Below are 15,887 nucleotides of genomic sequence, written 5' to 3'. Positions count from 1 at the left end.
TGAAAGTATTATTCCTGTCACTACATCCTTAGATTATAATTTATCAAGTAAGCATAAAAAACACACTTTAGTAATTTCAGACAAGCTAGGTAAAGGTTTTGGTCCTATTATGAACTGTTACCTAGATCACTCAGTGACTAATAGATGTTCACCGGGGGCTAATTTAGACTATCTTATTGATAGTTTGAACATAGACAGTTTAGATGTAAATAAAAATGTTATATTTTTGTTAGGAGACAGCTTAAATGTAAAAAAGACACAAATTATAAGATGTGTAGAAAAATTGCTGGCTTTGCATGAAAAATCTAAATGTAGATTTGTTATGTGTGCCTTTCCGTACTGTGGCACACTTTGTTCTAAGCGAAATAAGCAAATTTATAATTTAAATTTATTAATTTATAACTTGACATGCCGTCATAGTGAGGCAGTTTTTTATTTTGATGTGAATAAATTTATTTCACCACTGTTATTGACTAGGGATACTTTTTATCTGTCAAAAAAATGTAAGCAACATATAGCCTCATTATTAGCTTACAATTTAAATGATACAGTTACAAGTGTTGTAACTAAGTCTATTGACAACTTTACAAATTGTACTTTAGGTACCAATATTTCTGATAATGACCCAAGTACTTGTTCAAGTACTAAGAAAATTTCTTATAATTATTTAAACTAGATAGCCAGACAACGGAGAAGCTCTCCAATATGAACATTGTACATCAAAATATACAGAGCTTAACCGGCAAAGAAATTGAAATAGAACTGTTTGTGGAAAAACTCAATATACACATTCTGTGTATTACTGAGCATTGGCTCACTGGTGCACATCCAGCAGTTATCTTAAGGAATTTCAAAATGTCAAGTGTGTTCTTCAGAAGGACTGCAATTCATGGTGGGTCCTTAATTTTTGTACACAATAATATAACTTGTAAGGAGCGAAAAGACATAGTTAGTCTTTCTGTTGAACGCACTGTAGAACTATCTTGTGTGGAGCTGGAGCGATTTATAATAGTGTGTGTATATCGTCCCCCCTCAGGTGATTTTAGCCTTTTTGAGGATGTAATGGAAGATGTGCTTAAGCGATTGTCTGTATCCACAAAAAAAGCAATAGTATGCGGGGATTTTAATGTTGATATTTTACTTAGTAATGCAACTACGACTAGGTTGCTAAACTTATTTAAATGTTTTAATTTAAATTATGCTTTTAGTGAACCTACTAGAATCACAGCAACCTCAGCATCGTGTTTAGATAATATTTTTCTCAACTGTGATATCTTAGGTAAATCGATAATAACCAACTTAAGATCAGATCATTGTGGCCAACAAATTACTGTTTTGAATAATATAAACAAAGATAAACATATTGTCAAGTGTAGGCCGATAACTAAGAGCAAATTGACGCGATTCAAAGGTGAAATATCATCCAAAATTCCTGCCCTTGTCTTGAAGAACGGTCATCCTGACAGCATTTATGGTACGTTTTTTAATATTATAGAAAATGAATTTAACAAAATATTCAATTTCAAACATATAGATTTCAATAAAAAAATAAAGTTTAGCGATTGGGCAACTATTGGCATATACAAAAGTAGAGATAATTTGTATGAGCTCTATGGTGAAAAACAATATAACCATACTCCAGCTTTCCTACAACACGTAAAAATGTACTCTAAAACGTTTAAGAACGTTTGCTTTCATGCTAAGTCGCTATACTTTAAGGATCAAATCATAAAATCGGATAACAAAGTACAAACAACCTGGAAAATTGTTAATAATGAAACTGGGAAAGCTAAATCTCGCAACGTAAACTTTGAATTAATTATTAATGATAATAAAGTTACCGCTGACAGTGAGGTTGCAAGTACCCTTGAAAACTTTTTTCTGAGTGTTCCTATTTTGTTGACTGATTCACTTAATTCTTCACCTACTGCAGCTCAGAGTTTATTGAGGAACAACGTTAATGAGTGCAACGTTTTATTTAATTTTAAACATATATCTGCATATGATATAATAAAGAATTTTAAGTTATTGAAACAGAAGAAAACCGGTTGTTTATGGGGTATGTCTGTAATGGTAATATCTAACATTATAGACGTTATTGCCCCTTACTTAGCCATACTTTTTAATGAATGTGTTGATAGAGGTACTTTTCCAAATTTAATGAAACATAGTAAACTTATACCTCTATTTAAATCTGGCAATAAAAACGACATTAACAATTACAGACCCATTTCAATCTTACCAGCTCTTAGTAAGGTCTTTGAAAAAATTATATTAAATCAACTTTTGAATCACTTCAATGTAAATAACGTACTACATCCGGAGCAGTACGGTTTTACTAAAGGTCGTAGCACCACGGATGCAGGCGCTAAACTTTTAAAACATGTGTACGATGCCTGGGAACGTTCGCAGAATGCCATTGGTGTTTTTTGTGATCTATCCAAAGCATTCGATTGTGTCGATCATAAAACCTTGCTTTTTAAACTAGCCCATTATGGTATCAAAAACGTTGCACTAAATTTGGTTGCCTCTTATCTCAGTGACAGAACCCAAAGGGTTTGCATAAAAGACATTAAGTCGCAGGGGTCGGCTACGTCAATGGGTGTCCCACAGGGTTCAATCTTGGGTCCCTTTCTATTTTTGGTGTATATAAATGATCTACCACACCATGTCAGTGAAACCTGTGACATTGTACTGTTTGCTGATGATACATCTCTAATTTTTAAAACTGATAGAGGTAGAGACAACTCTGACGATGTAAGCCGTGCTATGTCGCATGTGTCGCACTGGTTTACTGTCAATAATTTACTTTTAAATGCAAAAAAAACTAAGTGTGTGGAATTTATTTTACCAAATGTAAAGAAAGTTAATAAAAATATAATAATAAATGGAGAATCACTAAAAATGGAAGATTCCACAGTTTTTCTGGGCATAACCTTGGATTGTAAGCTTCAGTGGGGTACCCATATAGATACACTAGCAGGTAAACTAAGCTCGGCTGCCTACGCCGTCAGGAAAATTAGACAGATTACTGACGTAGAAACAGCAAGACTTGTTTACTTCGCGTACTTTCATAGTGTGATGTCTTACGGGATCTTATTATGGGGCAAAGCTGCTGATATTGAAACTATATTCATATTGCAGAAAAGAGCTGTACGGTCAATATATAAACTTAAATCACGTGAATCCCTCCGTGAAAAATTTAAAGAAATTGGTATACTTACGGTAGCCTCACAATACATTTATAACAATATAGTATTTGTAAGACAACATATTAGTCTTTATAAACAAAAAGTGGATATAAACAGTCGACTTACAAGAAATGGTCATAAATTAGTGACATCTGCATATCGTCTGCGAAAGGTGCAGAAGTCATTTGTGGGATTGAGTATACGCTTTTATAATATGATTCCTAAAGTAATTTTGGACCTACCAATCCATAAGTTTAAAGAATGTGTTAAAACACATTTATTACAGCGAGGTTATTATACAATTGATGAGTTTCTTAATGACAAGGTTGCTTGGAAGCATCCGGCTCCGCTTTCATCTCTCACAAGTTAGAAAAATGAATGTTAAAATATAAAATGTAAATTTTTGATGTTGGAAAAGAGCAACTGCTGAGTTTCTTGCCGGCTTCTTCTCGGTAGAATCTGCCTTCCGAACCGGTGGTAGAGTCACTACACACGGACAGACTTGACGTTTCAAAAGTGCTTGTATTAGGCCTACTTGAAATAAATGAATTTTGAATTTTAACATTATTTTTATCTTGAAAGTGCATATTATCTGCTACATGCATATTCTTATTATATTACCAGTTACATGATACATTTGCTTACAATAAAATTACTGATGACACAAAAAATAAATAACACTCACACAAATTCCCACGTTATCTCTTTACTTTTTACAATAACAATACGTTATCCACTCAGGTATCAAAAACAATTTGCATACCTATTACAATTAAGCACAAAATAATTATTATTACATAAAAAAAAGAAATGTATATTGTGTTATTCCTTACGCCTTTAACTATAGAAAGACAGCAGGTGCGCTGGTGGCGCACCTGCGCTTAAAATTTCTGCGACAATGCATGACGCACACGTAACACACCACAGCACACAATAAAACTACTATTGCTATCACTTTTTACTTTTTCGGATTGACACTTGCCGATGACTACCTGAGGGGTTGCTACGGCGTCTTCAGGGCAGTGGGGCGAGCACGAAAGCTCGCCATGAGAAGGTCGCCATCGGGAGGAAGGTGTGAGACGTCGACCCGAGGGTGCCTCCTGCGAGGACTCTGTCCTTGGCTCGGTTCGACGTTAATCGGACTGTTTCTATTGCTATTATGGGGGTTCCTGGTATAAAAATGAAACCCGCATATATGAAATATCGTTTATATTAGATCTTACACAAATCAACAATTTAAACATAACCACGCGGCGTGGTGTGCGAGTTACCGCGATGCGTACGCGCGTGGTGCCTACGACAGGGTCCCGAACGCACTGGCGAATCCCGACAGCCGAAAGAACTCGAGCTACCACGAAAACTCCCGAATACCTACCGCGCGGCGTTCCGCCACACTATCAAGATCACTTCGAATTCTTTATAAGTGTTATTAGTAACGTTTTCGATAGTTCGCTGCTTTAATTTGCTTTTTTCAGGAGAGCAGTTTAAATAAAACAAAAAATTGACTTATTTGTATCTTTTATTTTAATAATGGGAATCCTTTGAAATTAGCAAAAATCAACGTATAATCTAAGAAATGTTCTTATATTATTGACCTACTTAACTCTTTCAGTACAAAAATAACACATAAACTTGTAAAAAATAGCGTGCTTCAGACATACGTCAAACAGTTTAAAATTGAATTATTATCAACATTGGCATAAACCATAGAATGACCTTTAACTTGACAACATCCTTTCGTGAACAATGACACTATTCCTAATAGAACAAAATATGTAGTAGGCTAAGCAATTTTTATACAATGACTCATGTATTTTTGATGCAAATCTTTTGGAGTGGATTTTTCAAAATAATGTAACATTTACAATTACATTGCTATTCTAAAGAAAGTGAAATACAAAACTTATGTATATTTATTACATAATGGCATACCTTGTTTTGTATGGCTAACTTTCTATCAGTCTTCAACGTTAAAAAGATCACAGAAAATACTCATTAGTAAATTACTTTATTTTACAGAATACACACTACACCCAAAATTGCAAATATTAGCTAGTATCTGTTTAACAGAAACAATGTTTTAATAACAATCTCCTACCACAAATTATGTATGACTAATGCCACAAGCCCACTTTAACAAAACATAAACTTTTTTCTAATAAAACAATCTTTTATTGAACCACTAAAATCAAATAAAATAACACAAACTTCAAAAAAAAATGTAAAACTATGTACAAAAATAGTCTTATAAGTTTCTGAAATGGTAAAAAAACTATGTCTGTACCTCCATAGGTATACGAACTATAACTATTATGAAAAAATACTTTTATAGATTCTCAAAAAATGGGGCGTAAAATCTGGGAATAAGTTTTTTATTTAGCCAAGTAAGTAGGCCTTTTTTCTTTTTCTCACATATCATCATTTTAGTTTTGTAAATTTTCTTTAGTGAAATATTTTTATTACTAGTGCTACTGTTTCTTGTTTTTCCAATATTTTCAACTATCACTTTCTTGAACACATCACTTTCGTATGAATTTTTATAATAAATTGAGTAATTTTCTGTATCTTTTGCTTCCACTTTTAAAACGACAACATCTGTAATTTTAACTATTTCTTTTTCTGTATTTTTAGTATAATTTTTGCCTATGGAAGTAGCTAAACTTTTTATATCAATAAAATCATCATGACTCAGTTCGTGAACTTTATATGGCGTACCTGTTTTCTTAGCATTCCTAATTATGTGGGTATACTGGTCTGGAGTATATATAGGGCCTGATTTCAAAGTTTTCTGTATTTGCCTTTCAATCACAGAATGAGCACTGTAGCCCTCATTCTGTGTGTGCCCTTTAACTAAAAATTTATGTGTGATTGTGTTGATATAATCAAAATGATGAACTATATACATATAAAGTGCTATTATGTAATGATTTTTTTGTTGTCCACAACAATTGTCGGAATAGAACACTAAATCTAGCTTGGAATCAAGGTTATCAGCAGTTTGTTTTAAATTTTTAATGTACTCCAGAACGCAAGTCCCAATCTCAACAGCCCCTCTTTTTGCTTGGCCTTCGTGCCAAACAAAACAAGTGACATCCTTATTTTTTAAATTGCACACAGTAAAATTATAGTTATAATTATAAATGAAATATTATTTTCATACGTAAATATATTATAATACATAATGTAAGTTGCGCTCGGTAGACCCTTCGATTGGCATTCAGCCACATAATCTCGATGCAAATCTGCTAGTCTTACCACCATCTATGTATACACGTTTAGTATCCGCTCGACAATAGTGGCTCTCTATTTTCGGTATTGAATCAAGGTGCTTTCTAATACCTTCTTTAATGGCTGGATCTATAGCATGATGGTTGCCGTGTTTCCCACGTTTATCTTGCTCCAAAGATCCCGATGGCTGACTTTTTTCGAAAACTGTTCTAATAGGGCGATCAGATATAGCTAAGGTGGCCTTAAAATATTGTTTACATACTCTAATACGTTCGCCATCTACTGTCAAATAAAAAGCATTATTATTCCCGTGGTTACTGTTATGAACTTTGTAAGAATATCTTGGTTTAATAGTTGAAGTATGTCTCAATATGTACTCTCTTTGTCTTTGCAGGTCGCCTAGGCTCCAATAAGTATCAAAAATCTCTTTTCGCTGGGTTTCTGATATTTTATTCGTACATTTTTGTTTGCACTTCTCACCACATGGAGTCTTCATTGATTTTTCTGGCACAATTTTACCACATTTTGATGTGTATTCCTGTCCTCTATTTCTCAATGTCTTTGCTTGTACGCATAACCATTTTTCTGGATTTAGCTTACGTTTTCGGGTTAATTTTATTGTATTTGATGATGGTGAAAGGACTGCAGAATTATCAGGATCAGTAGTGTCTAATATAGTTCTGGAATTTGCCTCTGAATTGAAGCTTGTTTCAGGATTCTGGTTAGAAGGTGCAATCTCATTTGAGAGACAGACTGATATTATGTTATTTTCTACCACTGGATCTGATATGATAACGCCTGCTACGTCACGACTTTCTGATTCGGAATCCGATGAGTTGCTTGAATCAGAAGACGAAGAACTGCTGGAATCTGAAGAACTGGCACTAGATGAGATTCTTGAGCTAGACCTTTGTTGAGAGCTGTTTAAATTTGTAATTGCTAAATCAGACTGATTCTGTTCAATATTGCTGTTAATTTCGATAGCTGTTGAGGAGGTTGGGGCAGCAAGACCAGTTTTATCACGATCAGATTGCCTGTTTAATTTATTATCCGCTGTTTGAAGAGTGGTTTCGGAAACATAGTCTCTTTTGTTCTGTAACGGCAGCAAAGGCTTACGAATATCAAAAGTAAACTTTTTATTTGGTACCTTTTTGGTTTTAGAATATCTTTTCTGTCGTTGTGTTGAAAAAGTTTTATTAATGTTAGTTTCACAACTATCCGAATCACTTAATATTATATTATTTTCGTAGTCAGGATCCTTGACACTATCGTCTGAACAAAAATCTTGTTCTTCTATAGGAAATTTGTTAAATACCTTCTTGTTTTCAACCAGCAAAGGTGATAATGCATTCCTTTCTTCGTATTTTTCAGGACCATAATCAGATACCGAAATTGGCAATAATTCTTCTGAACTGATATTATTTGTGTTTTTCTCCATGTTCATGTTTTTAAACATCTGAAGAGTACGTCTATTATTCACTGCGAAAGAATAAAATAATAAGATTAGATCATAATATTGTAAGGTATTATTTTCAATCCATAATTTTTTGCTCCCACACCATGCTTCATCATCATCATCATCATATTATCAGTCGCAGGACATCCACTGCTGAACATAGGAACACATCCCCTAACACCATACTTATAATTAATGTCACATTAAAAAATATTATTTTATTGCATATTATCTTGAATAATGGCGCATGTTCAAAAATCATTCAACAATAGCACAATAAAGTGACATATTTGGCAAAGAATAATCGTAAAACTTATGACCTTAAAAACGAAACAGACATATTTCGCATTAGGTCCCTAAATTAATAAAAGTAATAATTGAATATAAACTTATTTTGAAATACGCAATTAAGTTTATGTACTTACTTGTTTTGATATTGTCACAACACCAAATACCACGTTCTTTAAGTGAAACAAAACACAACTATCACATCAAAACTTTTTGAATATGGTCACAACACGTAAAATGACTTTATCTAAGAAAATATTCTAAAAATAACAACGAACTATTTCGTTTTGTGCCTATATCGTAGAGAAAATGCGAGCGTCACCTTGCGAGAATTCTAAGCAACTGGCGTTGTGTCGATGTCCAACAAAATGGCGGTCAATTTCGACCAATCAGATAACGTCATTCAGTCACGCCACCTAGCCAAATATATACATAGGAATATGAGTTTTATTCACAAGATGCTTAAGGTTAGTTTGGGTAGAATGGTAACATTACAAAAATAATGACACATTTAGTAATGTGCCACTGTCAAATTAAAGCAGCGAGTTGTTGTTTGGGCTACTACAACTTTCTCTTTATTCTGTTGGTTCCTCATCATGAGCTGATGTACTAAGCAATCAATATTAAAAGAAAAAATGTATATAAGTAGAATTTCTGTAGATGTTAACGACTGGCCTACAGTGTGTAATGTAATGAAGCTATGCTAGTCTTCCAAATTATATATTAACCATAAGCCGCGTCCAGACCGGCTGAGCGCGGCTCGCGAGTCGCGCTCAGACTTCCTGCTCGCGAGCCGTGGCACCCGAGCTAATTTGTGAAAAGTTCCGAGCCGGGCTCGCAAGCGAAGGTGAGCCGGTTTGAGCATTCAGTTTCTCTCAGTATAACATTTATAATTATAAATTTAATAAATTTCGGAGAAAATTTTTCGAGTTTCCAAATTTTCTAACAAAATTTTCGCATAAGCGTGTGCTCCTCACCGGACTGCACGACACCCGCACGTGCGAGAGCGGCGCGCACGCGAATTTCGCACGTTTTAGACGGTCGGAAAATGTGTCATTTGTGTCCTTCAATAAATTGTCAAGAGAATCATTTTGTGCATTCGTATTCAGCCGTCTTTTCTTTCGCGATGGTTGTGGCGATGGCAATGGTTGTTGTGGCGATGACGATGGTTCTTGTAGCGATAGCGTGGGTTCTTGTGGGGATGGCGTGGGTTCTTGTGGGGATGTCTCGGGTTGTTGTGGCGATGGCGTAGGTTGTTGTGATGGTCCTGGTTGTTGAGAAGGATTGCTCTGTAAAAATAATGTTTAATTTGTTATTTGCAGACACCGTCCACATAAGAAGAATGGCTAGCAGTATCAAATGAATTTGAAATAAAATGGAACTTCCCACATGTTATAGGGGCTATGGACGGGAAACACGTAACTCTTCAAAGGCCCATCAATATAGGGGAAAGTGGTTACCCTTCGTACACTTTTTAGATTTTATTTATTTTATTTATGATTAATTGTTGAATTTATCTAGTTTATGTACCTAAGTGTAACAAATACATTGTAGTTTGTTACAAAAAAGTCCGAAACTATTATGTCAAAAGGTTGAAGAATCATAGTAATTTTTCTGCGATAAGATATTTGTACGAAGGTACCCCACGTATGGGGTACGTTCGTACAGTAGGTGGGGTACTTTCATACAGGGTAATTAAAAAGCCTATTAAAGTCGTTAAATTTTTATTAATTATTATAAAAATATTTATTTATTAGGGTGCTCCCTCACCGGGAGCATTCACGTGTACTGTAACATTATAGATTCGTCTTTGAGCATTACATTACAATTCTACCTCCCTGACGCTCCCTCACCGGGAGCATTCACGTGTACTGTAACATTATAGATTCGTCTTTGAGCATTACATTACAATTCTACCTCCCTGACTGACGAGTATTTGCGTGTAATGTAATATTGATTCGACTTTGAGCATTTTCAGCATTTCATAGCAAGATGTCAGACGAAGCGGTCGTTGTGCTGAGTGCGGCAATATTAATTCGACATTGTTATTTACGTAAAAAAAAAACACAGAAGAAACGATATTGGTGTCATGAATTATATCAAAACCGGCAAAATACAGGCGGTTTGGATATTTTAGAAAGAATCAACCGACCCATAAGTAAACTTAAAATGTTTTTAAGAATCTCTTCTTCGGATTTTGAACACTTAATAAATCTCATTGGACCATATGTTAAAAAAGAAGATACTAATTATAGACAAGCAATAACAGTGCAAGAAAGATTAGCTGTTACGTTACGATTTTACGCATCTGGTGATTCTTATTCAAGCTTGCAGGTTACTTTTAGAATGTCCAATCAGATTATAAGTTGTATTATCAAAGAAGTGAGTGAAGCTATAATTGGATGTTTAAAAGAAAATATACTGGTGAGTTTATTAATCTAGTTTATTAATCAATCAGATCTCCAAATTCACGCATAAACCCCTCACTTTCTTGGCTATTAATACTGGCTTCAGGCGAAGAAAGTTGGGCGTCTGCAGTGGATGGAACTGCTGCTGGTGAGGGTGTACTTTGGAGGCCTGATGGTCCAGCATGGTTTGATTCATTACGCGAAAGTTGAGAATCAGGAGTCCAATATCCATGTTGCTGGTACATGTACTCATATTCACCGCGATCGGCACTAAACAAGATATTGGAAATGTGGTGCTGTACACAGGCCCTAGTATTTTGAGAGTACGTCTTGAGTTTTTCAGTAATAAATTTCCCAAAAGTAGTGCATTCATCCGATTTAGCAGAAGTAAAGTCTTGCAAAATTTGGAAAGTCGAGTGCATTATTTCATCACTTCCATCCACCTTCGCTTTTTTCCGTTGTGGTGCATCAGGATTTTCAGGTGGCTTGTTGCGAGTCTCCTGCAAGTCTTGTGTCCCAGGTTCACAAGGAATCTAAAACAAGGTTTTTTTTTTCAGTTACCTAGCATACCAGATGGTTGGCTAAATTTGGCTGAAAACTTCAATAACCAGTGGAATTTCCCTCATTGTGTCGGCGCTATAGATGGCAAACATGTAGTCCTGCAAGCCCCATACAGAAGTGGAAGCGATTACTATAATTTTAAAGGTTTTTTTAGTATAGTTCTATTTGCGGCTGTGGATTCAAATTACAATATAATATATATAAACTGTGGCTGTCAAGGGAGAATCTCTGATGGAGGAGTATTTAATAATTGTAATTTGTATACTAAAATGCAGAATAAATCTTTGAATCTACCACAGCCAAGAGCATTGCCGATGCGGAACAAAGAAATTCCTTATTATTTTATTGGGGATGAAGCTTTCGCATTATCAGAAAATATAATGAAAGTGTATTCAGGACATCATCGTAAAGGAACAAAGGAGAGAATTTATAATTACAGACTTTGTAGAGCACGGAGAGTAGTCGAAAATGTGTTTGGCATTATGTCAGCAGTTTTCCGAGTGTTGCGGAAACCCATGTTATTGCAACCAGAAAATGCTACTTTAGTAGTTAATGCCATAGCACACCTACATAACTTCTTACGAAGAAATCGGCGAAGTAGGGATTTGTACACACCTCCGGGATCTTTTGACAGGGACAATTTAGGAGTAATCACACCAGGATCTTGGAGGGCTGATACCGAAGAAAATGCTGGTTTAATGGATTTGGATGAACAACAAGAAGCAGCACAAATAGTTCCTCAAGAGATACGTGAAGAAATTAGTAATTATTGTTCGCAAGAAGGAGCAGTACCATGGCAAAACGAATATGCTTAATGTTTATTAATGTCCTGCTTTATTTAGCCTTGATAGGTTAAAAAATATTTAAAACCTGTGTAAACAGATATTAAATGTAATATACATAATATACTAACTGAATCTGTTGTCTTCCGTGGTTCATATCTGTCCAGTATAAATGATAAAGCTGCATATGCGAACCAGGTACTAGTATATACTTCTTCTGCACCTGAAATATAGATTATGTAATATGTACTGAATTGAATAAATTAATAAATAAATAAATAAATAAATAAATGGTGAAGGCACCTATAGTCCACTTGTTTAGGTATGCGGATGCCCAGTTTTGAAGTGTAATCAACATTGATCAAGATCATTTCTAATCAAGTTTACATTTTTTCTAAACAAATGGCCTATAGTGAAGGTATCATCAACAAACAAAACATGCCCTAGGTACACACGAGTCGTGTGGAATGTGACCTCTCCGCCACTCACACTCACCCCTTGCTTGTCACAGTTATTGTCATGACTAAAGTAGATGTAGGTACATAAATAAAATATGTTACCCACCTTTTCCGGTTCCTGAAGCACTTTTTTTCATTTTGCTCTTTTCTCTTCTAAGAGATGCTAACAGGCTTGTGATTTTCTTTTGACATTCTTCTACGGTTATTCCAAATTGATCCGATAATTTCACCCAACCGTCTTGTTTTATTATTTTATTAAAGTGTTGAGGATGCTTAGGGTCCCATAATTCCCTGATTTCCCTATATTTTTCTATGAATAATAGAGTCTTCTCTTTGTCCCAAGCCATTACTTAAATTTACAACTGTCCGTGACGCCAAAAAAATCTCCGAAGCGTCAGAAACACTTTATGACAACGTGCGTTCACTTCACTGTCACGTAGGCTACTGAGCGGGCGGGCGGGGGGCTAGGGGCAGTGAAGCCCCCCGCCCGCCCGCTGAAGCTGTGAAGCGCATTGATGTTACAAGTTGTATCAAGATATTACACATTGTATCAATACAAGGTGCGCATTGTAATGCTCGGTTCTCCTCCTTCACTGATGTATGCCCGTTTTGTATCATTACAAGGTGCGCATTGTAATGCTCGGTTCTCCTCCTTCACTGATGTAATGCTCAAATCTGTAACGTTACATAACACGCGAATGCTCCCGGTGAGGGAGCACCCTTAAAGAACTAACCTAATAATGTTTGACTTGACTCATAGTCGATAAATCTTTCTTTAGAAAAGTAACAAAAAATTAAATCGTTCATCCTTAGTTTACTTATTGATAAATTCTAAGCTTTACAATCAGTCTAAATGAGATCTTTACAATCATTTTCTATGAGATTGTTGTACAGTCTTTGACAATTTAAACTTAAAGGTAATCATATCTACATTTGATTCTTTCTTTGGAAGTTATTGCACGTTATAATTATTTAAATTAACTGCAAAAGTAAAAAGTCTAGCCATTCTAGCTGTACAACCCGCTCGTGGTTGGAGGGAGGATCATGGCGACATCGCTGATATACAGAGTGTGTATATCTTCTATATCAGGGAAAAAGAATGACCATGATCCCGGTTTCTTCCGAAGGTAAGATATTTTCAGCTCTGTAGGCGAATAATGACTGAGAACTTTTCCGATGTAATAAACAACAGAAGTCTTTTTTGCAAACTTTACCAAAAGAAAACAATTATCTTTGATTTTCTCTGGTGTCACATTTAAATTATCATTGATACTCCGATCATCAGTTTCTTCGTCCGTTTCGAAATCGATTGGAGATGTTGAACTCTCCCGCAAGCTAAATTGTGATCCTTCAGTTTCCTCTGAATCTTCATCACTTTCTATTTGCTTAGGTTTCTTTTTCTTTTGTCTTGAATTAAGTTCCTTCAAACTACGTTTCACTGCTTTGGCTCTGGCTTTCCTTTCCTGTTCTATTTTTTTCAATTCTTTCAGTCTATGTCTCTCTTCTAGTTCATTTTTTTCCGGTGTATCTGTATATATGCGGGATTTACCCGGTTTTCGTCCTTTATCGGTTTTTCTGGTTCTTGCCGCTGTAGGGTAAGGTCTTATGACTTCTGGTGTGATGGGAATATAAGCACTCGGTTCAGGTTGTGTCTCAGCCGCAGAGGTGGAAGGTTCGCCAATTCCGGTAAAAAGAGAATTTTGAAGCAGAGAAGGCGACTGCTCACGAATATCTGCCTCAGTCGATGGCACGCTGGTGGAAGGTTGTAGTTCTAGAGCGACAGTACTTGTATCCGGATTAAATGTCCTATTTACTGAATTATTTGATGCGTACACTTCAATGGGAGCGAAATCTTCATCACTGAAGGCCATTTCATTGAACGGCCATATACCTGGCTTTTCAAATGCACTTGTAATATTTTTGGCGGTAAAAGATTCAAAATATGCAAGTTTAACTAGTTTAGGTATATTATAAATGTTGATTGTTTTGCCAGGATTTGACATATGCCAATTATTGAACGCTATTTTCAACTTCGCCTTGAATGGGCCGAACACTCCAACGTCTAAAGGTTGCAATCGATGACTTGTGTGCGGGGGAAAAGACACAAAAATGATTCCATTATCTCTAGCGTATGTGATAGCCTGTAAGCTAATATGGCTTTCGTGATTATCACATAAAAGCAAAATTGGGTGCTCTTTAGAGCTCAGTGTGTGTTTCTGTATGTGTTTCAATACAGAAACAAATATGTCAGCATTTATCCACCCGCTTCTATTAGCAGCTCCGAGGCTTCCTTCAGGCGCACCTTCAAGGAAATGGTCCTTGTAGTGTACACGTGGAAATACAAATAGCGGAGGGATAGTATTTCCGCTTGCAGAAATAATTGCGCCAAATGTCATCAATTCGCCTCTTTCCGCCGACACGATTTGTCCCACTTGTTTCTGTGATTTAGGAGCCAAAATTTTAGGAGTTTCTAAAACTGTAGACACACCAGACTCGTCAAAGTTAAATATCCTGTCGGCAGCAAAATTATGTCGCTGTAACACATCAGCCAAATTACTATAGAACTCAGGAACTGCAGTCTTATTGAAGGCGAACGATCTAGCTGCGCTTGTATTTTCCGGCTTTCGCAGACTGAGGTTGGCGTTTCTTTCTCTATACTTACGCATCCACTCTAAGCCGGCCATTTGGTTTTCATCCCATTTCGTGGGATATTTTAAATTTAACGCTTTCGCGTATTCGTAGGCAAGTTTGCGAATTTGTACTGTTGTTAGCCCATAATGCATTTTGCAGCAATTAATAATGTAATCATTTAAGCGTGTCTCTTCTTCCAAGGAGAAGACTTGTAGACTTGTGAACTTAGAATGAAATGTTCGTGGGGGTCTATCGGTGTTAGAGCCATCTTTGAATTTCTTGACTCTGCTTTCTAACGTCGATGTCTTGATGTTATATTTCAACGCGGCTTTCCTATATGACAACCGTCCTTGAATTACGTCATCAGTTGCTAATTTCATGGACTCTTCATCCACCTCTTGAGTACGCGTACCCTTTTTTTTATATTTTCGCACCATGATTCTGCAAAAAAAATATTAATTATAAGGGTTATTTAATTAAAAAAAATCATTTTGTTAGAAGTAGAATGATTCATAAAAGGAAAAATATGTTATTGTGCTGTCTGCACGATAATTTTAAAAGATTACTATATTTCATTTCATAAAAATCTAAAGGGGAGCATACGAATGTGCCCCCTGTTTGGCTGTCCGAATGCACCCCATGCTTTACACAAAATTAAAACACAACTTTATACAAATTCTAATTTAGTTTGAGAAATATAACAATTAAAGCTCAAAATAAACAATTTTAACATTAATTAACCATCACCATTTTGTCAAAAACAAAACAATTCTACTTACAATTGCGAATTAAACTTATGTAAAAAATTTACTCACCGCGCGCGAATAAACTTTACGTCTTGTCAGCCGAGACACCGTGGTGCGACTGGCGCGACACTCTGCTAG

At 35.7% G+C, this 15,887-nt stretch overlaps 3 protein-coding genes across 3 annotated transcripts; 1 reads left to right on the top strand and 2 right to left on the bottom strand.

The window, feature by feature from the left end:
* The first annotated feature begins 9,925 nt into the window (after window positions 1–9,925).
* LOC120633901 (protein ANTAGONIST OF LIKE HETEROCHROMATIN PROTEIN 1-like) lies at window positions 9,926–12,049 on the top strand. The gene is made up of 2 exons (XM_039904293.1): window positions 9,926–10,587; window positions 11,129–12,049. Exons 1-2 carry the CDS (start codon window positions 10,156–10,158, stop codon window positions 11,945–11,947), a joined length of 1,251 nt encoding a protein of 416 aa, XP_039760227.1. The 5' UTR covers window positions 9,926–10,155; the 3' UTR covers window positions 11,948–12,049.
* LOC120633902 lies at window positions 10,587–12,739 on the bottom strand. Its single transcript, XM_039904294.1, has 3 exons — window positions 12,479–12,739; window positions 12,046–12,137; window positions 10,587–11,104 (listed from the first exon to the last, which is right to left on the bottom strand). The coding sequence occupies exons 1-3, from the start codon at window positions 12,717–12,719 to the stop codon at window positions 10,610–10,612; spliced, it is 828 nt and encodes a 275-aa protein (XP_039760228.1). The 5' UTR covers window positions 12,720–12,739; the 3' UTR covers window positions 10,587–10,609.
* A 640-nt stretch (window positions 12,740–13,379) lies between these two features.
* On the bottom strand, window positions 13,380–15,440 carry LOC120633562. Its single transcript, XM_039903771.1, has one exon. The coding sequence runs from the start codon at window positions 15,438–15,440 to the stop codon at window positions 13,380–13,382; it is 2,061 nt and encodes a 686-aa protein (XP_039759705.1).
* Window positions 15,441–15,887: the final 447 nt, after the last annotated feature.

This window comes from Pararge aegeria, chromosome 22, assembly GCF_905163445.1.
Source record: "Pararge aegeria chromosome 22, ilParAegt1.1, whole genome shotgun sequence".
Classification (NCBI taxonomy): Eukaryota; Metazoa; Arthropoda; class Insecta; order Lepidoptera; family Nymphalidae; genus Pararge; species Pararge aegeria.
This window is presented reverse-complemented; position numbering and strand designations above follow the sequence as displayed.